This window comes from Chiloscyllium plagiosum, unplaced genomic scaffold, assembly GCF_037043375.1.
Source record: "Chiloscyllium plagiosum isolate Xiang-an unplaced genomic scaffold, Cpla_swu_hap1 HiC_scaffold_14, whole genome shotgun sequence".
Lineage (NCBI taxonomy): Eukaryota > Metazoa > Chordata > Chondrichthyes > Orectolobiformes > Hemiscylliidae > Chiloscyllium > Chiloscyllium plagiosum.
Genome location: NW_028270152.1, coordinates 4,262,308 through 4,286,499, shown reverse-complemented (window position 1 = coordinate 4,286,499; position 24,192 = coordinate 4,262,308). Strand labels below are relative to the sequence as shown.

Genomic DNA, 24,192 nt, shown 5'->3' with positions numbered 1-24,192 from the left:
ACTCAGCAGGTCTGGCAGTGTCTGTGGAGAGAAATCAGAGTTAACTCTTCGAGTCCAGTGACCCTCCCTCAGCCTGAGCTGCTGAGTTTTTCCAGCACTTCCTGTCTTTGTTTCTGATTGACAGCATCCACATTTGTTTTGGTAACTATAGACTAGTTAGATTAATGTCTGTTACTGGGAAATGATCGGATAGAGTCAGCACGGCTTCATAAAAGGAAAATCATTCCTGACAAATTTGCTAGAACTCTTTGAGGAGGTAGCAAGCAGGATGGATAAAGGGGACCAGGTGGATGCAATATGTTTGGATTTTCAGAGAGTGTTTGATAGGATAAGAGCCTATGATGTTGGAAGTAGTCTATTGGTATTCAGAGGGGAGTGCTGACGAACATAAGACAGAGAGTTGGGATAAGGGGAGCATTTTCAAGATGTCAAAGGGATCAGTAATGGAGGCTACAGCCATTTACAGGATATATTCATGATTTGGATGAGGAAAGTGAATGTACTAAGTTTGAGCAAGGCACAAAATGGTAGGAAGGCAAGTGGTGAGGATGACACAGAGTCTGCAAACGGCGATAGACAGGTTAACTGAATGAACAAAGATCTGGTAGATGTAATATAATGTGGGAAAATGTGACGTTATGTCGTTTGGCAAGAAGAAAAGCAGAATGAATATTATTTAAATGGGGAAAGACTGCAGAACAGAGGGATTGGGAAAATTTAGATAAGATTCCCTACAGTGTGGAACAGGCTCTTCGGCCCAACAAGTCCACACCGACCCTCCGAAGAATAACCCACCCAGACCCTCTGACTAATGCACCTAACACTATGGGCAATTTAGCATGGCCAATTCACCTGACCTGCACAGCTTTGGATTGTGGGAGGAAACCGACGCAGACACAGGGAGAACGTGCAAACTCCACACAAACAGTTGCCCGAGGCTGGATTTGAAACAGGGACCTTGGTGCTGTGAGGCAGCAGTGCTAACCACTGAGCCACTATGCCACCCTTGTCTGTGAATTCCAGAACAATAACATCCGTGTTCAGCAGGTAATAGGGAAGTAAATGGAATCGTGCTCTTTATTTCAAAGGGGATGGGATATAATAGTAGGGAGGCACTGGTCAGGCCACAACTGGAATACTGTGAACAGTTTTGGGCCTGTTATCTCAAAAATGGCATACTGACATTGGAGGCTGACCAGATAAGATTTACACAGCTGATCCCAAGCAAGGGAGGACTATCTTATGAGGAGGGGGTGAGTAGATTGGGCCTGTGCTCATTGGAGTTTCGAAGAATGAGAGGCAGCCTTACTCAAACATACAAGAGTCTCGGGAGATTTGACAGGGGAGATGCTGAAAGGTTATTTTCCCCGTGTGGGGGAGTCTAGGACCAGAGGGCATCATCTCAGAGTAAGGGGTCACCCATTGAAGACAGAAATGAGGAGGAATTTCTTTCCACTGAGGGGAGTGAATCTGTGAATTCTTTCCCACAGAGGGCTGTCAGGGCTGGGTCATTCAGGATACTCAAGGCTGAGACAGACAGATTTTTAATCAGGAAGGGGATCGGGGGTTAAGGGGGAGAGGCAGGAAGGTGGAGTTGAGGATGATCAGATCAGCCACGATCTCACTGAATCGGGGAGTAGACTCAGACTGAAAGACTCCTGATGAAGGGCTCCAGCTCGAAATGTCAATTATCCTGCTCCTCGGATGCTGCCTGACCTGCTGTGCTTTTCCAGCAACACACTCTCGACTCAGGCTGAATGGTCTACTCCTGCTCCTATGTTTTATAGACTTATTATCTGAGAGAATGTGGTGATGCTGGTGAGGAGGGAAGACAGAGAGTGAGAGACTCTGAGGAGGCTCACAGTCAGACCCAAGAAGAAGTTTCTTTGTTATATTCTGAAGGTTAAGTTGAGTCAAGGTTGTTTCCAGTTGGTAACTTGAACAGTAGGCTTGGAGAGCATTCCCAAAGGACATCACTGTCCTCCACACAGACTGTGCAAGTGATAGTCTAGAGATCATACAGCAGCTTGCATTTATGTAGCACTGCCATTTCATTGAAATAACAACAAGGTAGATCTGACCCATAAGGAGATATTCGAACAGGGCCACCATAAGTTCAATCAATGAGGTGAGCTCAAGGAGTGTCTTAAAGGAGGAGGAGAGAAGAAGTTTAGAAAGAGATTCCAAAGTGAGGCAAAGTGACTAACACATATCTTTGCAATGACCCACTCCTGTGTAACATGTTGATATCCAAAACATGATGCAGGTGACAGAGATCTGTATCACTCCCACAAACAAGTAGCTCTCATCCAGCTGCTGATTAACTGAGGACAGTTTGTTCAGAAATGCAAGGATATCTCATGGAATAAAAGCACTTTTATTTAAGGACTGATCACAACAATGGTCTTCAAGTGAAATAAACACTAAGGTCATTGCTGTATTGCTTCATTTAGGACTTTCTCCATAGCAACGAGGCCAACAACAGTGTTCACTATGATAGCATCTCTGTTGGAGCAAGGTTCAGACCAAAACAGGAGCTGCCTTCAGGAAGCTTCGAGCTCAGCAGCATCAACATAGGAGGACACAGAGGTAATATCTCAGGGCAACAACCTCTCCACACCACTGGGAGAAGTTTAAGATAGAAAAGACTTTAAGAAAGGAGTCAGGAAGAAAGAAGCAGAGAGAAGGGCTGACAGGACAGAAAGCTGGGGAAATTGAATCACAATTGAGAGAGATGCCATAGTGTTAAGGGTTTAGATGGAGAGGAATTTGTTAAGTGTGTACAAGAAATTGTTCTGATTCAGTATGTGGATGTACCTACTAAAGGAGGTGCAAAACTCCACCTACTCTTGGGAAATAAGGCAGGGCAGGTGACTGAGGTGTCAGTGGGGGAGCACTTTGGGGCCAGCGACCATAATTCTATTAGATTTAAAATAGTGATGGAAAAGGATAGACCAGATCTAAAAATTGAAGTTCTAAATTGGAGAAAGGCCAATTTTGACAGTATTAGGCAAGAACTTTCGAAAGTTGATTGGAGGCAAATGTTCGCAGGTAAAGAGACGGTTGGAAAATGGGAAGCCTTCAGAAATGAGATAACGAGAGTCCAGAGAAAGTATATTCCTGTCAAGGTGAAAGGAAAGGCTTTTAGGTGTAGGGAATGCTGGATGACAAGAGAAATTGAGGGTTTGGTTAAGAAAAAGAAGGAAGCATATGTCAGGTATAGACAGGATAGATCGAGTGAATCCTTAGAAGAGTATAAAGGAAGTAGGAGTATACTTAAGAGGGAAATCAGGAGGGCAAAAAGGGGACATGAGATAGCTTTGGGAAATAGAATTAAGGAGAATCCATTTACGAATACATTAATGATAAAAGATAACTAGGGAGAGAATAGGGCCCCTCAAAGATCAGCAAGACGGCCTTTGTGTGGAGCTGCAGGAGATGAAGGAGATACTAAATGAGTATTTGCATAAGTGTTTACTGTGGAAAAGGACATGGAAGACATAGAATGTGGGGAAATAGATGGTGACATCTTGAATAAATGTCCATATTACAGAGGAAGAGGTTCTGGTCAGGTGTCCCCGAGAACTCTGTGGGAAGCTAGGGAAGTGATTGCTGGGCCCCTTGCTGAGATATTTGTATCTTCGATAGTCACAGGTGAGGTGCTGGAAGACTGGAAGTTGGCTAACGTGGTGCCACTGTTTAAAAAGGGCGGTAAAGACAAGCCAGGGAACTATAGACCAGTGAGCCTGATGTCGGTGATGGGAAGTTGTTGGAGGGAATCCTGAGGGACAGGATGTACATGTATTTGGAAAGGCAAGGACTGATTAGGGATAGTCAACATGACTTTGTGCGTGGGAAATCATGTCTCATGAACTTGACTGAGTTTTTTGAAGAAGTAACAAAGAGAATTTATGAGGACAGAGCAGTAGATGTGATCTATATGATCTTCAGTAAGGCGTTCGAAAAGGTTCCCCATGGGAGACTGATTAGCAAGGTTAGATCTCATGGAATACAGGGAGAACTCGCCATTTGGATACAGAACTGGCTCAAAGGTAGAAGACAGAGGGTGGTGGTGGAGGGTTGTTTTTCAGACTGGAGGCCTGTGACCAGTGGAGTGCCACAAGGATCGGTGCTGCATCCATTACTTTTCATCATTTATGTCAATGATTTTGATGTGAACATGGGAGGTATGTTTCGTAAGTTTGCAGATGACACCAAAATTGGAGGTGTAGTGGACAGCGAAGAAGGTTACCTCAGATTATCACAGGATCTTGACCAGATGGGTCAATGGGCTGAGAAGTGACAGATGGAGTTTAATTCAGATAAATGCAAGGTATTGCATTTTGGGAAAGCAAATAAGAGCAGGACTTATACACTTAATGGTAAGGTCCTCGGAAGTGTTGCTGAACAAAGAGACCTTGGAGTGCAGGTTCATAGCTCCTTGAAAGTGGAGTCACAGGTAGATAGGATAGTGAAGAAGGCGTTTGGTATGCTTTCCTTTATTGGTCAGAGTATTGAGTACAGGAGTTGGGAGGTCATGTTGCAGCTGTACAGGACATTGGTTAGGCCACTTTTGGAATATTGCGTGCAATTCTGGTCTCCTTCCTATCGGAAAGATATTGTGAAACTTGAAATGGTTCAGAAAAGATTTACAAGGATGTTACCAGGTTTGAAGGGTTTGAGCTACAGGGAGAGACTAAATAGGCTAGGGCTGTTTTTGCTGGAGTGTTGGAGGCTGAGGGGTGACCTCTTCGAGGTTTATAAAATCATGAGGGGAATGGATAGGATAAACAGAGGGCATAGGTTCAGGGTGAGAGGGGAAAGATATAAAAGAGACCTAAGGGGCAACCTTTTTCCCACAGAGGGTGGTGCATGTAGGGAATGAGCTGCCAGAGGATGTGGTGGAGGCTGGTACAATTACAGCATTTAAAAGGCATTTGGATGGGTATATGAATAGGAAGGGTTTAGAGGGATATGGGCCAAGTGCTGGCAAATGGAACTAGATTGTGTTGGGATATCTGGTCAGTATGGATGAGTTGGACCACAGTGTCTGTTTCCTTGCTGTGTATCTCTATGGCTCTATGACAGTGCAAGGCAAAAGAGGACGGTAATAGAGCCAGTAAAGATTCAAACGATGGGTCCAGAGGAGATGTGAATAGTAACAGCAGAACCAGCAGCTGCTGTCTGAAAGAAAGGGAAGGCTGGAAATAGTTGGGATTTGTCATGCCCTGAGACTGTAAAGTGCCTTCTCGAGAGATGGAATGTTGTCCCCCCAGATTACACTGAGTTTCAGAAAGGGCAAACCTTGATCTGTCCTCCATTTTGTTTACAGCCTATCTACCCCCATCCCCACACCCTGGTATCTTATTTACAGAGGACCCTCGATTATCCAGCATAATCACAAGGTCCCAATGCTTGGCTAAAATATGTTATCCAGCATTCAATTATCCGAAGAAAATACCCCCTGCCCGTGTTGTTCGGATAATCAAGGTTCTTCTGTATATAGATTTCTTTCATCAGAGCTAGCCTACATTCTGCTATGCATACCAACCATTAACACCTACACTTCATCTCTATTACTTCTCCACTACCATTAATACTGCATTTTCCTTTTGCTCTGGGCATTCTCACCATCTGTTCCACTCACTGTCTGCCCACCCATGGGTTAAAATGATAGAAACCACCATTTCTCAGTCCCTTTAATTCTGACAAAGGTTAGCTCTGTTTCTCTCTCTTCACAGACGCTGCCAGACCTGCTAAGTTTCTCCAGCATTTTCTACTTTATTGCAGATTACCAGCATCCACAGAATTTTGCTTTTATTTTAGAGTTCAAAGTGGCAATAGGGGAGGGAATGAAAATGAGAGGTGACCAGAAAATCAGGAACACACTGTGGAGTGAACAGAGCTGATCCATGATACAATTCCCCAATCTCAAAATCAATCCCCTGCTCTTGATTTTGATGGTACTAAAAGCAGAACATTCTAGAAAGACTTAGCAGTTCAATGGCTTTAACCACAGAACCTTTCTAACATTTATATTGTAGATACAGTCAGGATTCATGTTTCTTTAAGGCAATGTCAAAAGACTTCTGTTAATTCGGTTAATTTTCACTCAAAAGTTCAGGTTCAATAGTTTTGAAAACGTTTGTTGGAGTGTTACAGAGATAACTTTGTTCATTCACCCCAAGGAGGTCAGATCCACTGTCCAGGCCTTTTGAACATTAAACTGTCTGCTCCTCTTGTTGCAACTATTTGAAGAAGACCAGGGAGGTTTTCCTGGGGTCTGGGCCAATACTTATCCCTCAACTTTTTTTTTTAATTCACTCATGCGACATGCGTGTCACTGGCTAGGCCCAGTATTTATTGTCTGTCCCCAGTTGCCCCTTGAGATGGTGAGGGTGAGCTGCCTTCTTGAACTGCTTCAGTCCATGTGCTGTGGGTAGATCCAAAATACCTTTAGGAAGGGAATTTCAGGATTCTGAACCAGTGACACTGAAGGAACGGCGATATATTTCCAAGTCAGGATGGTGAGGAGCTTGGAGGGGAACTTCAAGGTATGGTCTTCCCATGTATCTGCTGCCCTTGTCCTTCTCGATGGAGTGGTCATGGGTTTGGAAGGTGCTGTCTGAGGATCTTTGGTGAATTTCTGCAGTGCATCTTGTAGATGGTACACACTGAGCGTTGGTGGTAGTGTGTATTATGGACCAGGCTAAAACCCCCTCACCATCTGTTCCACTCACCACTTCAAGAAAGTAGCCCGGACCCTAACTTTGCTAGTTGTTTTAACCAGGTGTAAAGGAATATTCCAGAAGGATTACAGCTGTCCCAACCAATTAGTTTTAAACAAAACAATGTATTTGCATATTACTGAATGAAACACAAACAAAAGAGAACAGAGAAAGAGAAAAAGAGAACTTAATCTATCCGAAAACCCAACAGATTATCCCAATTTAATGATTCTGTTCCAAATTCCTGCACCAATCCCCCTTGGCACAAAGTAAAATCAAACACAGGGTCTTACAGGAGAGACAGAGATGGTAGAGGGATTCAGTACGGAACTCCTTCATCCATGGAGCTGTTTGTTGGACCAGCAGCCTCAATACTGTCTGATCGCCTGCTTTCAGTGAACAGCCAGACCACTAAAACCCAAACCAAATCAAACCATGGTAAAGCTGGGAGAACTGGCCACTCCCTTTGATTGGACAAGTTTTGTTTAAAACATAAAATTCTGAGGCAGTATCTATTAGCTATCATCAAACTGGCCGTAAAACCTTTCAAACCCAGACTTTTTGGAATTCCTGCTTTTATGACCTTTCTTAAAAAAAAAGCCAAGGACCACACAACCTTGTTAAAGGAGCACCAGCTTTCAGAGTGCCGCTCCTTCATCAGGTGGTTGTGCGATGAAGGAGTGGCGCTCTGAAAGCTAGCGCTTCCAAATAACCTGATGTTGTGTGATTTTTAAATTTGTACACCCCAGTCCAACACCAGCATCTCCAAATCATTGTTAAAGGAGCAGCATCATCACAAGGGAGTGGATATTTGTGGATGTGGGGCCAATCAAGCGGCTGCTTTATCCTGGATGGTGTGAAGCTTCTTGAGTGTTGTTGGAGCTGCCCCCATCCAGGCACGTGGGGAGGATTCCATCACACTCCTGTCTTGTGCCTTCTAGATGGTAGACAGATTGTGGGGAGTTAATTCCTGGAATCGGTTTCGCTGCTCCTTACCGTGTGGTTTGGTGTTGAACCTTGTGGATTTCATGGTTCCTGTATAAGGGTTTGATGCTTTTGGTGGAGTCTTCGGAGTGATGACATCTCCACAACTCCTGGCTACGTTCAGTCCAACATACCAGCTGATTCAGGCAGGGTTTATCAATTATAGAGTATTTACAGTATAGATACAGTTTGATTATAGCTAATAGATACTGCCTGGAAATGTGGTGATGGCAGATTGAATTGAGGGATTCAAGAGGGGTATTGGATGGTTATTTGGATCAAAATGGTGCACAGGGGAATAGGGAAAAGGTGGGAGGTAGGCAATGGGTTATAGAACTATTGTAGGCAAGATGGATCAAATAGTCTCCTTAATATAACAATTCTGTGATTCATCTCCACTGTACAAATATATCCTAATATTCCATACTACTGAGTGCGTTGACCCAGTTCCCCTTTAAATAACACTTTAGCTCAACCACTCCCTATGGGAACAAAGTCCACATTCCCACTGCTCCCAAATTCCCTGCTCCAATTATGACCTATGATCTTTGATACCACAACCCCTCCTTCAACAACAACTCTGAGAAGCAATATTCCCCAATTGTCATCTAAAATTCCCAACTCAATTTTAGCCGGGGGCTAGTGGAAATATCTACATGTCCAATGATGGATTGGGAAGAGAGACTACGTAAACAGGGCTCTGGATCAGTGGTGCTGGAAGAGCACAGCAGTTCAGGCAGCATCCAACGAGCAGCGAAATCGACGTTTCGGGAAAAAGCCCTTCATCAGGAATAAATTATGAAGGGCTTTTGCCCAAAACGTCGATTTCGCTGCTCATTGGATGCTGCCTGAATTGCTGTGCTCTTCCAGCACCACTGATCCAGAATCTGATTTCCAGCATCTGCAGTCATTGTTTTTACCTACGTAAACAGGGCTGCTATTTTCAGCAACAGAAATGGGCAAGGGTGGATTTCATTGAGACTTTAGGATTTACAGAGATGTTTCTTCTTATGAAGGGAGAGTGAAACACTCAGTGATTGTCCAGACCTTGCTGCAGACAATATCCAGCCTTGGGCTGACAAGTTGCAAGTAACATTCACACCACACTACTGTCAGGCAATGACCATCTCCAACGAGAGAGAGAATCCAGCCATCATCCCCTGACATTTGTGGCATTACCATCATTGAACACTCAACTGTTACCCTCCTGTGGGTTACCATTGGCCAGAAACTGAACTGGGCCAGCCATATCAATGCAGCGGCTACAGGAATAGACCAGAGACTGTGAATTATGAGGTATGTAACTTACCTCCCGACTCTGGAAGACATTTGAGGTGCAACAGGCCTTAAGAAAGAGCAGAGGCATTGAGAGGGAAGAAAGATTAAAGGGAAGGCCTGTGATAGGACGGAAGGCAGGAGAGATTAAATAAACAGGACTGGTAAACATGGAAAGGATGGTCTAGAACACTAAGACACAATCTTAAAATCAGAAACTGCCCATTCAGGAAAACACCTTCATTGACCTCACATCCACCGACGCTCAGTAACAGCAGTGTGTACTGTCTATAAGATGCACTGCAGAAATTCACCAATGATCCTCAGACAGCACCTTCCAAACTCATGACCACATCCAGCTAGAAGGACAAGCGCAGCAGATACTTGGAAACACCACCCCCTGCAAGCTCCCCTCCAAGCCCCTCATCTTCCTGATTTGGAAATATATCGCCGTTCCTTCAGTGTCGCTGGGTCAGAATCCTGGAATTCCCTCCCTAAGGGCATTGTGGGTCTACCTACAGCACATGGACTGCAGCGGGTCAAGAAAGTTGAAAATCACACAACACCAGATTATAGTCCAAAAGGTTCACTTGAAAATACAAGCTTTTGGAGCACTGCCCCTTCAGCTCACCCCCACCAGAATTTATAGACACTGACCTGCTGTCAATGTGAATACAATCCCTCACTGCAGGAATCTAATTACAGCATCAGGCCAAGAGTCCTCTCCATTCAAGTAATGTCTTCACTTCATCAGGATGGTGAGTGGTTCAGATGGGAACTTATACGGGGTGGTGTTCCCAAGTATCTGCTGCCCGCGTTCTTCTAGATGGAAGTGGTTAATGTGTCGGGTCCAGTGACCCTTCTTCAGAAGTGAAGAAATTCTCAGTCTGATTGCTCCTCACCCTCCTCCACTCCAGGGAAAGCAATCCCAGCCTATCCAGTGTCTCCTCAACAAAGACTTTCCATCCCAGGCAACAGCCTGGTTAGGGCTCACTGTTTGAAGATAATGAGTCATTAATTTAAGACAAAGTTGAGGTGAATTTATTTTCACACAGCAAGTCATGAGTCTTTGGAACACTCAACCTCAAAAGGCAATGGAAGCAGGGTCTATTAGTATTTTAAGGCAGAGGTAGATAGATTATTGATAGGCAAGGAGTTGAAAAGGTACACGAGTAGGAAGAAAGCTACTATAATAGCAACCAGCCATGATCTTATCAAATGACAGAGGAGGTTCCTGGTGAATGAGTGGCTGACTCCTGTTCCTAATTGTTTGGTTGTATGTTTGGCCACCACTATCCATCAGAATTACAACTGGGTAGCCTTTGGTGTGAGGGGAGGGCCACTATCTTGTGGCCAATGTAAGCAAGTCATGATGGGAGTTTCAGTTTAGAAAACAACAATTCTTGTTTAATTATTTTTACAAAATAACTTCTGAAAGTACTGAAAATACAAACTATAGCAACATGTTGAAAATTAACCACCTGAATGGTTGGATCCAGAGTAGGAGAAAGTTTGAGAAACCATTGTAGATATGAACTCCAAATGCAGTGCCACCTAGAGTGCGGGCTGAGCACTCAGTGTGCAGGCAACAGAGCAGTAAACACAGGAGGAGGAGGGTCAGAAGTGTTGTTATCATATTGTTTGATGGTCAGGACTCATGGTAACAAACAGGCCAAAGGGAGATGGGATTGAAGCGTTCAGTCATTGCAGAGTGCATGGCTCATCCATGGTTTGGAAAAAGGAGCTGGAGTGGTGTCATTTTGTAGTTCTCAAGCGGCTCCCTGGACTTTGGCCAAATGGAAAGGGAGTGTGGATTTGGTTGGGGAGGGGGCTGCAATTACGCACACAACGCGGTGAACGGCGGGTCTACACGCAGCTGAGCTTGATGCTGGTGTGGGTGCAGTGGCAGTCACTTGCAGCTCCTGTGCAGGTTGTGTGTCACCCGTTTGGCCATGCCTGCTCTCCAGGGCGTGACGAGGCTATTCATGTTGACCAGGAGCCTGCCCACGTGACTTGCCTCGTGACCTGCGATCAGATAATCCGTGCCTATCCGAGGAGAAAAAAGAAACAAGAGAGCTGAATTTGACTGAAACCTAGGACATGAGGAAGGATTGTGAGCGCTTGGGAGGTGAGAGTGTTCTGTTGTAGCGAAAAGGCTGGTCAAACACATTGCGGATCTGTCAGTGAACCTCCTGTGTTAATGCGGGGTGGTCACCATTGTTTGAGTTACACGGATTATTAACATTGCATACTGTGTCTAGATGCTCCAATGTAATACTGTTATTTTATTCAATTCACAGGATGGGGGTAGTTATTTATTGCCCATCCCTAATTGCCCAGACGGCAGTCAAGAATCAACCACATTGGAGTCACTTGTAGACCAGACCAGGTAAGGATGGCAGATTTTCTTCCCTGATGGATATTAATGAACCAGATGGGTTTTCTTAGACATTTGGCAATGCATTCATGGTCATCATTAGACTCTTAATTCCAGATTTTTATCAAATTCCAGTTCCACCATCTGCAATGACAGGATTTGAACCCGGGTCTCCTGGGCATTATCATGTGACTCTGGAATGGTGACACTGTTCCCGCCTCCTCTTCCACAGTTCCATGATGAACAACAGTTTATACAGAGTCTTAAAGGCAGTAGAAAGTCTGAAGGTGATTCAGTAAATGATCCAATACTGAATATCACATTGAGCCTGAGGTGCTGGGGATGGGTCCTGCAGGGATCTGGGAGGGTTGTTGGTCTAGTGGCAGTTAGCAAGGGAGGGTCAAGGCCACGAGGGCAGTACACAGGTCAGCCTCTGCCTTATCATTCCCCAGGTTCCCAGTCCGCTACAAGCCCCTCTCTTACTTACCAGGGTTCAGTAAGGGGCATGTACATCCCCGCTTTGTCCAGGATACCGGATAAATGCTCCAGTTACCGCGGGTGATTTTCACTTTCCCAGTTTTCATCACCTTCTTTACCTTGACGTTGACCTCAGCATGAGTTCCCTTGTCATGAGCAGAAAGGACTTTCGCCTTGATGACTGTGGGAAAATGGAACATTTACAGAGAGAGAGAGACCACTCCAATTTAACACAGGAATAGATCCAAAGTTCCCATCATTTACACCCAGTCTTTCCACTTTGCACTGATCAGGGAGCTGGATCACAACTAGTCAAGGATTTTCCTAATTCTCTCCTATTTCCTCGCTTGAGTTCATTCCTGCAGGAGGTTGGTGGAGAAAGACAACAGGACCAGCAGCATCTGGAGTTAACCATTGGAGCCTGTGGCCCTTCCTCAGAACCTTCTTCAATAGCTGGTCGTGTTTCAGGGCAACTAAGTGTCTAGGTTGGCCACCTGAGAGGGCCAATGAAGCACATTGGTGTGGGATTGGAGTCACACATAGACCCAAGCTTGGGATGGACAGTCACATGACCAACGCCAGTCTGCTCAGAATGTCCAGTTGGATGAGATACTGGTAGTTGGCAGATATCCATCGCTCATCAACATGAATTAGCAATAGGAATAATCTGTCATTTAATCTCATCATCTACCTCCACGCCATTTCTCCTGCACCATCACCATATCCCACAATGTCATTAGTCTTGAGAAATCTATCAACCTCTGTCCTGAACATGCTCAATGACTGAGCTTCCCATGGCCTCTGGGATAGAGATTCACCATCCCAGGTGAAGAGATTCCTTCTCATCGCAGTCCTAATTGGCTTGTCTGTTATCCTGGGACTGTATTCCTTGGTTCTAGACATCCCCAGCCCTCCTCTCAGCCCCCAGCCAGAGAAACAGGCCCTCCCTGTAGGAACTTGCAACAATTCATATTGAGCCAATGTTATGTTTCCATTGAATCCCTAGAAGTCCTGATGGAAAGGGTCTAGGTGCGTGACCTCTTCCCTAGGATGTACTCCACTGTTACAGACCAGACCAGACCCCCCTCAAAATATTAAGCAGATTGCCTAGATCCTAATTTTTTTCTTATTTTGAAGGCAAGTATGAAGTGCTGTGTTCTAGATGCAATTTGATTGATCAAACTTTTTAACCTTAAGCAAAACACAATTTATTTAAACACTATAGTTAAAATAAAACAAAAGAAAGAAGAACTTGGAATAACTTAACTCTATTAGAAAACTTAACTGAATAATAGATATAGTAATTATTACTAATTAACTGTTCCAATATAGTAACATGCCTTAGACACACACCCCTTGGTTAAAAAGGCAAATGCAGAAAATAGATTTGTCACCGGTAACTTCAGCAACTCAGAAGGAAAAAACATCAGGAGAAAACTCAGAGAGATTAACAGCAAGGACATTCACTGCAGCTTCCAATCCTATTGACACTCCAAAAGTAATTACCTCGAGCTAAACCTAAAAACTAAAGAAAACTAGAAATTTTGGTCGGTGAGAGCTGGCCACACCCCTCTAGGCTGCTTCTATTGTTCCAACCTTTAAGAAACAACCCTGAAAGCCTCCCAAGCTGTTTACTTCATTGGTTTTCACTTGCTACCTCTGCCTTAAAATCTCCTTTCAACAAAAAGGGACAAAATACATCTCTGAAAGCCACAGCATTGTCACTCCATGATGTTTACAGCAAGATTGCGGGGGGGGGGGTTGCATGACGCATCACCCTTTGATCTTTTTAAATGCGTCAGTTTCCCATGTCAAATGAAAGTCACCCCATAAGAAGCATACAGGTAAATGGACCAAATAGCCTCATGGCCTCATCTAATTCCAGAGATGATGGATTGCCTGCAATGACTCAGCAACTTTCATGATCTGAAGCTTTTGAAAAGCCCTTGGCATGCAATGAAATACTCTTCAGAGCAGGAAACATAGCAACTGAATTACACAGCAAGATTCCATAAACAGCAAAACAATGAACAGGCAGATAATCTGATTTTTAGCAATGTTGGTTGAGGGTTAAATCTTGGTGCTGAAATCCAGGGACATCTCTCCCCAATTTCTTTTGAAATACTGAAAATGGGATCTTTTACATCCATTTCAGTTTAACAATCTCATAGTCATAGAGTCTTACCGCACAAAAACAGATCCTTCGATCAAACAAGTCCATGCCAAACAAAATCCCAAACTAAACTAGTCCCATCTGCCTGCTCCTGGCCCATATCCCTCCAATCCTTTCCTATTCATGTATCCATCCAAATGTCTTTTAAACATTGTAATTGTACCCAGATCCACCACTTCCTCAGGAAGTTTACTCCACACGCGAACTACCCTCTGTGTAAAAAATTAGCCCCTCATGCCTTTTTAAATCTCTTTTCTCTCACATTAACAATGTGTCCCCTTGTCATGAAATCCCCCATCCTTGTGAAAAGACAACCACCATTAACTCTATGTATAGCCCTCATTGTTTTATAAACTTCTGTCAGATTGCCCCTCAACCTCCTATGCTCCATGATAAAAGTCACAGTCTATCCAGCCTTTCTCTATAACCTCCCATACCCGGCAACATCCTGAAAAGGCAGAGGCAATGGCCTAGTGATATTATCACTGGATTGTTAACCCAGAGACCCAGGTAATGTTCTGGGGATCTTATTTCAAATCCCATCACGACAGATGTTAGAACCTGAATTCAATAAAATTCTGGAATTCAGAGTGAAACTATTGTCAATTGTCCGAAAAACCCATCCGGGGTGGGGGAGGTCACTAATGTCCTTTAGGGAAGATAAACGACCATCCTTACCCGGTCTAGTCTACATGTCACTCCAGACCTACAGCATTCATGTTGAGTAGGAGAAAGTGAGGACTGCAGATGCTGGAGATCAGAGCTTAAAAATGTGTTGCTGGAAAAGCGCAGGAGGTCAGAGAAAGTGAGGACTGCCTCCTCATTCCTGATGAAGGGCTTGTGCCTCTGGGGCAGTTAGGAATGGACAATAAATTTTGCTAAGAGTGTTGCTGAAAAGCACAGCAGGTCAGGCAGCATCCGAGGAGCAGGAGAATCGACGTTTCGGGCACAAGCCCTTCATCAGGAATGAGGAGGCAGTCCTCACTTTCTCCTGATAAATGGTGCCAGCCCAGCCAGCAACATCCTGATCCCATAAATAAATTAAAAAAGAAATGTGAAAGGAGAGACTTCTGATTGTGTTGCCTTCAGAGTATTGAGTTTCTGGAGCCCATGACCTAACGTAGAAAGAGAGAGAGAGAGGCAGATGGAGAAAGAGAGAGAGGTAAAAACAATGACTGCAGATGCTGGAAACCAGATTTTGGATTAGTGGTGCTGGAAGAGCACAGCAGTTCAGGCAGCATCCGAGGAGCAGCAAAATCGACGTTTCGGGCAAAAGCCCTTCATCAGGAATCCTGATGAAGGGCTTTTGCCCGAAACGTCGATTTTGCTGCTCCTTGGATGCTGCCTGAACTGCTGTGCTCTTCCAGCATCATTAATCCAAAAAGAAAGAGAGAGAGAGAGACAGCAACAGGGAATGCTATCTACTGAATCACAGATGACAATTCCTCAACTCTTCCTAGTGGCACCTGAGACAAACTCTCAAATAAAAACAAAATACTGCAGATGCTGGAAATCTGAAACAAACTGAGAGAACACCGGAGAAACTCAGCAGGTCTGGCAGCAGCTGTAGAGAGAGAGAGAGAAACAGAGTTAACATTTCAAGTCCAGGATGACTCTCCTTTGGAAATGAAAGCTGTTAGGAACTCTGACTTTTATATTTTTAACAGAGGCAAAGGAGGAGCAAGAGGGTGGAGACCTGGTGTAAAATAAACAAGGCTTATCAATGATGGAGTCAGAGTAAAAGAGAAGTGAAATGTAAATTATGGTGAGAGTAGGAGAGTGAAATAAAAAAGACACAATAGGGCAAGGGTGTGGGGGGCTGGGTGGTAAAGATTTTAAAGAAAAATGGAGAACAACCATAACAGTCTTCATCCATTCCTGATGAAGGGCTTTTGCCCAAAAGGTCGATTCTCCTGCTCTTTGGCTGCTCACTGACCTGCTGTGCTCTGATCTCCAGCATCTGTAGTCCTCACTTTCGCCTAACAGTCATAATACGGTCAGTTTCTGAAGTTATGGAATTCAATGTTGAGACCTCAAGGCTGCAAAAGTGAAAAATGAGGTGTTGTTCCTCAAGCTTGTTTTGAGCTTCGTTGGAACTTTGCAAAGATTAACATGAGAACAAGGGCAGTCTATGAAAATGGCAACTGGGAGGTCAGGGCTACTCCTACGGACAAAACACCCTCTAACCCTGGTCACTTCACATCCAGGCAAGACAGAGGGGAGGCATAGAGGTCTACAGCATAGAAAAAGGCCCTTGGGCCCATCAAGTTTATGCTGGCCACAAACTTAAAAATCACACACCAGGTTATAGTCCAACAGGTTTAATTGGAAGCACTAGCTTTCGGAACGTTGCTCCTTCATCAGGTGGTTGTCAGGAAGGAAGGAAGGAGCAGCGTTCCAAAAGCTAGTGTGCTTCCAATTAAACCTGTTGGACTATAACCTGGTGTTGTGTGATTTTTAACTTTGTACACCCCAGTCCAACACCGGCATCTCCAAACCCTGGCCACAAACAATCACCAAACTATTTTAATCCAATTTTCCAGCACTTGTATGGAAAGGGGAAATGTTTGGGAGACCGGTGGTGAATACATGAAAAATAAACAGGTGCTGCAGATTGAAAAAGATGGAGCAAGGCGTACACAAACATTTGAAAGTGGCGGGACAGGGAGAGAAGCCTGTTAATAAAAATACAAGAACCAAAAACAGAAGTTGCTGGAAAAGCTCAGTAGGTCTGGCAGCATCTGTGCAGAGAAATCAGAGTTAACGTTTCGGGTCCGGTGACCCTCCCTTAGAATAGGCCCTTCCTTGGGTTCTGAGGAAGGGTCACCTGACCCATGAACTCTGATTTCTCTCCACAGATGTTGCTACACCTGCTGAGCTTTTCCAGCAACTTCTGTTTTTGTTTCTGATTTACAGCTTCTGCAGTTCTTTTGATTTTTAATAAAAATAAAAAGACCCTTTTTATCTTCATTAACCGGAACAGAGAATATAAACAGATCAGCCTTCACTGTTGGATTGAGTCTAATTCTGGGCACTGCTCTTTCAAAGGGATGTCAGAGCCTTGTGGAGGGAGGACCCTGGGAGAAGCTGAGATTGCTTTCCTTAGAGAAGAGAAAGTTAAGAGGAGATTTAACAGAGATATTCAAAGTGATGAAGGGCTTCAATAGTTTCCAATGGCAAGAGGGTCAGTGACCAGAGATAATTGGTAAAATAAGGGGAAGTGAATTTGACTTTCCATAGCAAGGGGCTTGGAAGCAAATATAACAGGAACTTTTCAAAAGGGAAAAGTGGAATAAAAAATATTTGCAAGGCTGTGGGGAATGGAGCAGAAGAGGGAATCTCCTTCGATGGCTCGTTCAAAGAGCCAGCAGTGGCCTGATAGGCTGAAGGGCCTCCTGCTGTGCTGTATTTTTCCATGTCCTCACCTTGGAGCTGGGGTACAACCAGAATCACTCCTTCCTTATCCAAATGAAGGAATGTCTGGATGGCAATAGATTTTAGAATCTCTTACCGTAGGCGTAATTCATCCGACAAAAATACACAGCATCTCCCAGTAACATCTCCTTGCAGACACACTTCTCTAAAGAGATAGAGAGGGGGAGACAAGGTCAATGAGAAGGTTCCAGTTAGTATCAGCCACACCTCATTCACTCCAGAGACAGACATCAGCAGAGAGAAGGACATCTCACTTTATTCTTTCACGGGATGTGGGTGTCAAGGCCAGCATTTGTTGCCCATCCCTAATTACCCTTCATCTGAGAGATTTGCTGGGCCACTTCAGAGGGCAGTTAGGAAGGCAACCACATCCTGTGGGTCTGGAGTCACATGTTGGCCAGACCAGACCAGGTGAGTACAGCAAATTCCCTTCCCGTAAGGCAAAAAGAAACAGGAACAGGAGTAGGCCATTTGGCCTTTCAAACTAACATTCAATAGGCTCCTCACCTCCACTTCCCTGCCCATTTCCCCTTGATCCCCCGACTGATCAAGAATCTCTCTCTCTCTCAGCCTTAAATATCCACACGGACCCTGCCCCCACATCTCTCTGTGGGAAGGAGTTCCAAAGACTCTCAATCCTCTGAGAGAAGACATTCCTCCCCATCTCAGTCTGAAACTGGTGCCCCTTTACTCTGAGACTGTGCCCTCTGATCCTAGACCCTCCCATGAGGGGAACCATCCTCTCAGCATTGACCCCGTCAAGCCCCTTAAGAATCCAACATGTTTCAGTGAGATCACCTCTCATTCTGCTAAACTCCAGGGAGTAGAGCCCCAACCTATTTAGCCTTTGCTCATAAGACAATCCCTCCATCCCAGGGATCATCCTCGTGAACCTTCTCAGAACTGCCTCCAGTTCTTGAATAAGGGACTAAACCTGCTCACAGTGCTCCAGGTGTGGTCTCCCCAGCACCTTGTACAGTTGCAGTGAGACTTCCCTATTCTTATACTCACAGCGCCAGAGACCCGGGTTCAATTCCCGCCTCAGGCGACTGACTGTGTGGAGTTTGCACGTTCTCCCCGTGTCTGCCTGGGTTTCCTCCGGGTGCTCCGGTTTCCTCCCACAGTCCAAAGATGTGCAGGTCAGGTGAATTGGCCATGCTAAATTGCCCGTAGTGTTAGGTAAGGGGTAAATGCAGGGGTATGGGTGGGTTGCGCTTCGGCGGGGCGGTGTGGACTTGTTGGGCCGAAGGGCCTGTTTCCACACTGTAAGTAATCTAATCTAATCTAATCTAACCCCCTTGGAATAAGGGCCAACATTCCAGTACCCTTCCTGATTACCTGCTGCCCCTGTGTGCTAGCTTTCTGTGTTTCATGCACAAGTGCCTCCAAGTCAAATAATAGGTGTCATGGTTACAATCGTTAAGACGAGCACCATGTCCCAGATTTAAGTTAAATTCCACCAGCGACTATGGTAGGATTTGAACCCAGGAGCATTAATCTGGGCCTCTCATCACTAAGGGCCTGAGGCCTGTTCTCTGACAAGTTGATCTTGGATGAAGATAAATGCTTGGCACAACACTGTGGGCCAAAGGGCCTGTACTGTTCTATGTTCTATATCCAACCTGCTGCCTCTGCTTCTGCTCTCTGTTTGATTCTATTTGAATGTAAGATGTTAAAAGGAGATTTGATCTGACAATCTCCCTGCACCCCACAATTTTCACTAACATCTGTTAGCCCCCGTTTTTAAACAGATGCTGACAATCTCCCACACCCTGTCCATTCCCAGTTTCTCTGCCTCAGTGCCTTGGTGAACCCTGCTCAGATCACAGCTATAAATCACCAAACCTCAGTGAGAGCGTGGAGTCACAGTCAGGTTGTCATTGGACAATGACTGAGTGTTGGAGATGAAACTGATAGAGAGGTTGATTACTCCATTCTGAGTGATGCACAGGAAGGCCTGGTCTATACGTGCCCAGAAATCCCAATGAGCACAATTACTGAAATCCAGTTTTAATTTCACACCAGTCTGGGATTTATACTCGAGATCGCAGTATTGTTGATATTAAGGTCATGGTTTTCTTTCATAAATAACCATTAATCCTATCGTGGCCCATCAGGTTCATGTTGTTGCTATTACTGCAGAAAAACAAACAATATAGGTACAGAAGTAGGCCATTTGGCCCTTCGAGCCTGCTCTCCCCTTTCATATGATCATGGCTGAGCATCTAACTTAGTAGTTGAGAGTGTGTTGCTGGAAAAGCATAGCAGGTCAGGGTCTGATGAAGGGCTCTAGCCTGAAACATCGATTCTCCTGCTCCTCGGATGCTGCCTGACCTGCTGTGCTTTTCCAGCAGCACACTCTCAACTCTGATCTCCAGCATCTGCAGACCTCACTGTCTTCATCCAACTTAGCACCGTGTTCCTACTTTCTGACTAAGAACTATATCTAACTCCTTCCTGAAAATATTCAATGTGTTTTGGCCTCAACCACTTTCTGTGCTAAAGAGTTCCACAGGCTCCCCACTCTCTGGGTGAACACATTTCTCCTCATCTCAGTCCTAAATGGTCTACTCCGTATCCTGAAACTGTGACCCCCACCCCCACCACCAGGTCTGGACTCTCTGGTCTTCAGGATCATCCTTCCTGAGTTTACTCTGTCTAGTCCTGTTAGAATTTTATACACATCTGTGAGATCCCTCTCCATTGGATTTATCCCTTAACTGTGTCTGGTTATCCAACTGTCTTCATGTGAGTGAACAGCTTGAATCAAAGAAGGTTGGGTTAAAATCATAGCCATGAATTAGATTACCTTGTGGTTTAACTTTGTTCTGTTACAGCTATTGTAGTATTATTAAATGGTTAAATATTTTGTTTATGTTATAAACCTGATGCCTAGTATCATTTATTCATAAAGTCTGGTTAGAAACCATTGGGGTCAATTTTAAGAGTCATTGAGTATTTAAAGTTTGTTGTGTTGCAAACACAGGGATAGGGAGGCTGATTTGTTCTAGCTGTTTGTCTCCATGTTTTAACAGTAGATTGAACTAGCTTCCCCTGGGTTTTTGGCAGAAGGCTCTCTGCTTGGAAGCTGAGTTTGAGTTTTACTCTCTTTGGATCTTTATTCAATTGAAGAATTGTTAAATGTTCTGAGGAAACAATCCTAATTTATACGAAATAAGTGAATATTCCTTGGAGCTTGCAGGAGGCTGTTTGTATTGACCGGTGACTTCGGAATTTAAGCAAGATACAATTCCATGTGCTTGTCATACGACGCATTGTTTAAGGGTCATCTACAGCCACAGGTGAGGTGCCAGAAGACTGGAGGTTGGCTAATGTGGTGCCATTATTTACGAAAGGCCAGAGAAAGGAAAAGTCAGAGAACTACAGACTGATGTCATAGAGTCCAACCCAATCTAGTCCCACCTGCCAGCACCTGGCCCATATCTCTCCAAACCCTTCCTATTCATATACCCATTGTGGGTAAGTTGTTAGAGGGGATTCTGAGGTACAGGATCTACAAATATTTGAAAAGACAAGGACTGATTAGGGATGGTCAGCATAGCTCTGTGTGTGAGAAATTGTGTGTCTCACAAATTTGACTGAGTTTTTTTGAAGAGGTGACTGAGAAAATAGATGAGGACATTGTCTACAAGAACTTAAGCAAAGCCTTCAACAAGGTTCTGCATGGTAGGCTGGTTAATAAGGTTAGATCACATGGGATCTGAGAGAGCTAGCTAACTGGGTACAAAATTAGCTTGACGGTAAGAGATAGTGGTGGTGGAGGATTGTTTTTCAGACTGGAGGCCTGTGACCAGCAGTGTGCCGAATCCACTGTCGTTTGTCATTATCTAAATGTTTTGGATGTGAATATAAAACGCATGGTTTGTAAATTTGCAGATGACACCTAAACTGGTGGCATAGTGGACAGCAAAGAAGGTTATCTAAGACTACAACAACCTTGATCAACCCGGCAGATGGAGTTTAATGTAAGCAAGTATGAAGTTATCCATTTTGGATGGAAAAAGGATAGATCAGGGACCTCTGTAGAACTATTAAGTTAAATACAGCGGATGTCAAAGAGACCTGGGTGTTCAGGTGTATAAATCTTTAAAAATGTCCTGAACAGATGCAGAAAGTAATCAAGAAAGCTAATGGAATGCAGGTATCTATATCTAGAGTACTGGAGTGCAAGGATGCAGAAGTTATCTGCAGTTACACAAAATCCTGGTTCAAGCCCACTTGGAGTGAGCCAATCTGGGCAACCTACCTTAGGAAAGATAGATTGGTCTTGGAGGGAGTACAACATAGGCTTACAAGAATGATAGTCGAAAAGTGTGGCACTGGAAAAGCACAGCAGGTCAGACAGCATCCGGGCAGCAGGAGAGTTGATGTTTCAGGCATAAGCCCTTCATCAAGAATGATAACCTGGGCTCAGGGATGAGGAAAGATTATACAAATTACGCCTGTTATCTCTAGAATTTAGAAAATTAAGGGGTGATCTAATCAAGATATTAACTGGAAAAGACAGGGTAGATAAAGATAAACTATTTCCACTGGTTGGGGATTCTAGGACTAGGGCACGTAGTTTGAATTAGATTAGATTACTTACAGTGTGGAAACAGGCCCTTCGGCCCAACAAGTCCACACTGACCCGCCGAAGCGCAACCCACCCATACCCCTACATTTACCCCTTACCTAACACTACGGGCAATTTAACATGGCCAATTCACCTGACCTGCACATCTTTGGACTGTGGGAGGAAACCGGAGCACCCGGAGGAAACCCACGCAGACACGGGGAGAACGTGCAAACTCCACACAGTCAGTCGCCTGAGGCGGGAATTGAACCCAAGTCTCTGGCGCTGAGGCAGCAGTGCTAACCACTGTGCCACCGTGCCGCCCTAGTCTGAGAATTAGGGTCAGGTCATTCAGGAGAATTTCCACACACTAAGAGTGGGAGAGGTTTGGAACTCTCTTCCACAAATAGCAGTGGATGCTGGATCAGTTGTTAATTTTAAATCTGAGAGAGATACATTTTGTTAAGCAAAGGGATATGGGCCAAAGGCAGATGTATGGAGTTAGGCCTCAGAGATCAGCCATGATCTCATTGAATGGTGGAACAGACTCAAGGGGCTGAATGGCCTCCTCCCGTTCCTATGTTACTATCAGAAAGATGCATCGTCATGGCCATATGGATGTAGAGATAGTGCAGATTGATCAAAATATCAGACAAATCTGCAAAGGTTAGTAGTAGCTCAGAGGACTGGACAGACTTCAAAGCAGCAAAGACTGACTTGAAAAGGAAAGAAGAGAGTGTGAGATAAAGTTAGCCAGCAATATTAAAACACACAGCGGAGTTTCTAAAAATAGGAAAAGAGCAAGTGAAGCTTATGTTGGTCCTCTAGACGTGCAGAGTCCAGGAATCAATAACGGGAAACAAAGAAATGGTGGAGGATTTGGACTAGTATTTTGTGCCTGTGTTCAGGATAGAAAAGTCCTCAGAGTGAAGAGAACAGTCAGCCCAAATATTAGATGCATAGGTTATTACGTTCCAAAAATCCTTCGATTCTGGAAGAGTTCCAGTGTGGATTGGAAAATAGAAATAGTAGCAGCTTAATTAAAGAAAGGAGTGAGGCAGGAAGCAGGAAAGAATAGGCGAGTTGAACATCTGTCATAGGGAAGGGCCTGAGGAAACGTCACTCAACCTGAAACGTTAACTCTGATTTCTCTCCACAGAAGTGACCAGAGCAGCTGAGCTTTTTTAGCAATTGCTGTTTTTGAGTCATAGGGAAGGTGCTTAAAACCGATGTTAAGGTTATAGCAGGAAATTTAGCAAATGATGGGTTGATCAGGCAAAGTCAATGTGTTTTGTTTAATTATGTTTAATTAACATATTGATTTTGTCTGATGAAGCAACATTCACTGAGGATGAAGGGGAACTGGTAGATGTGGTGTATTTGGATTTTCAAAAGGCTTTTGAAGTGCCACATCAAAGCTTCATACACAGATACGAGTCAAGGGTGTTGAGTATAACAGAATATGAAAATAAGTTGTCAAGAAGAGATAGGGAGTTTGCTAAGGTACATAGACTAGGTATGTGAGTGGACAAAACCTTGAGGATGGAGTATAATTGAAGCAAATGAGAACCTGTCCACTTTGACAGAAATAATAGAGACGCAGAGTATTACTGAAATTAATAGACTGTCAGAATCCTGAGGTACATATACCTGAACATCATGGTATATGAATCACAAAGTCAAGATGCAACTACAACAGGTCATTAAGAAAGTAAATGGTATTTTGATGTTAATTATAAAAGGATTGCGATATCAAAGTAAATGTTTTGTTGCAGCTGCGTTTAGCATTGCAAAGACCACATCTGGAGTGGTCTGTACGCATCTAGTCCCCTTATTTGGGAAGGAAAAAGACATAATTGCTTTTGAAACAGTTCAGAGAAGGTTCACAGAAGTCACTCCTGGATCAAGCAACAGGTTAGATATGTAGCTGTTGGTGTTCAGAAGAATGAGAGGTGATCTTATTGACAGATAGAAGATTCTGAAGGGACTGCTGGGAATGGATACCTGAAGATGTTTCACTTGTTGGGACGGGGGCTTAAAACTAGGAGACATCACTGAGAAATAAGAGGTTTCCTTTTTAAGATGGAGAGAATATTTCTTCCCCCATCCCACCCAAAAGGGTAGTACAGGTGTGGAATTTGTCTTCCCTAGAAGTCAGATAGATGGG

General features: G+C 44.2%; 1 protein-coding gene across 4 annotated transcripts in view; it reads right to left on the bottom strand.

Moving 5' to 3' along the window:
- Positions 1-10,372: 10,372 nt before the first annotated feature.
- Positions 10,373-24,192, bottom strand: part of LOC122558782 (netrin-4) — a 42,902-nt gene continuing 29,082 nt past the window's right edge. For 3 of the 4 annotated variants that reach the window (XM_043707555.2, XM_043707553.2, XM_043707554.2), the window contains 3 exons: positions 17,526-17,594; positions 11,852-12,022; positions 10,373-11,033 (listed from right to left, as the gene is read on the bottom strand). In XM_043707555.2, coding sequence (XP_043563490.2) covers positions 10,897-11,033; positions 11,852-12,022; positions 17,526-17,594 — 377 coding nt within the window. In that variant the 3' untranslated portion in view covers positions 10,373-10,896. The remainder of the gene's footprint in view (positions 11,034-11,851; positions 12,023-17,525; positions 17,595-24,192) is intronic. The other variant, XM_087994047.1, reaches the window with a different exon arrangement.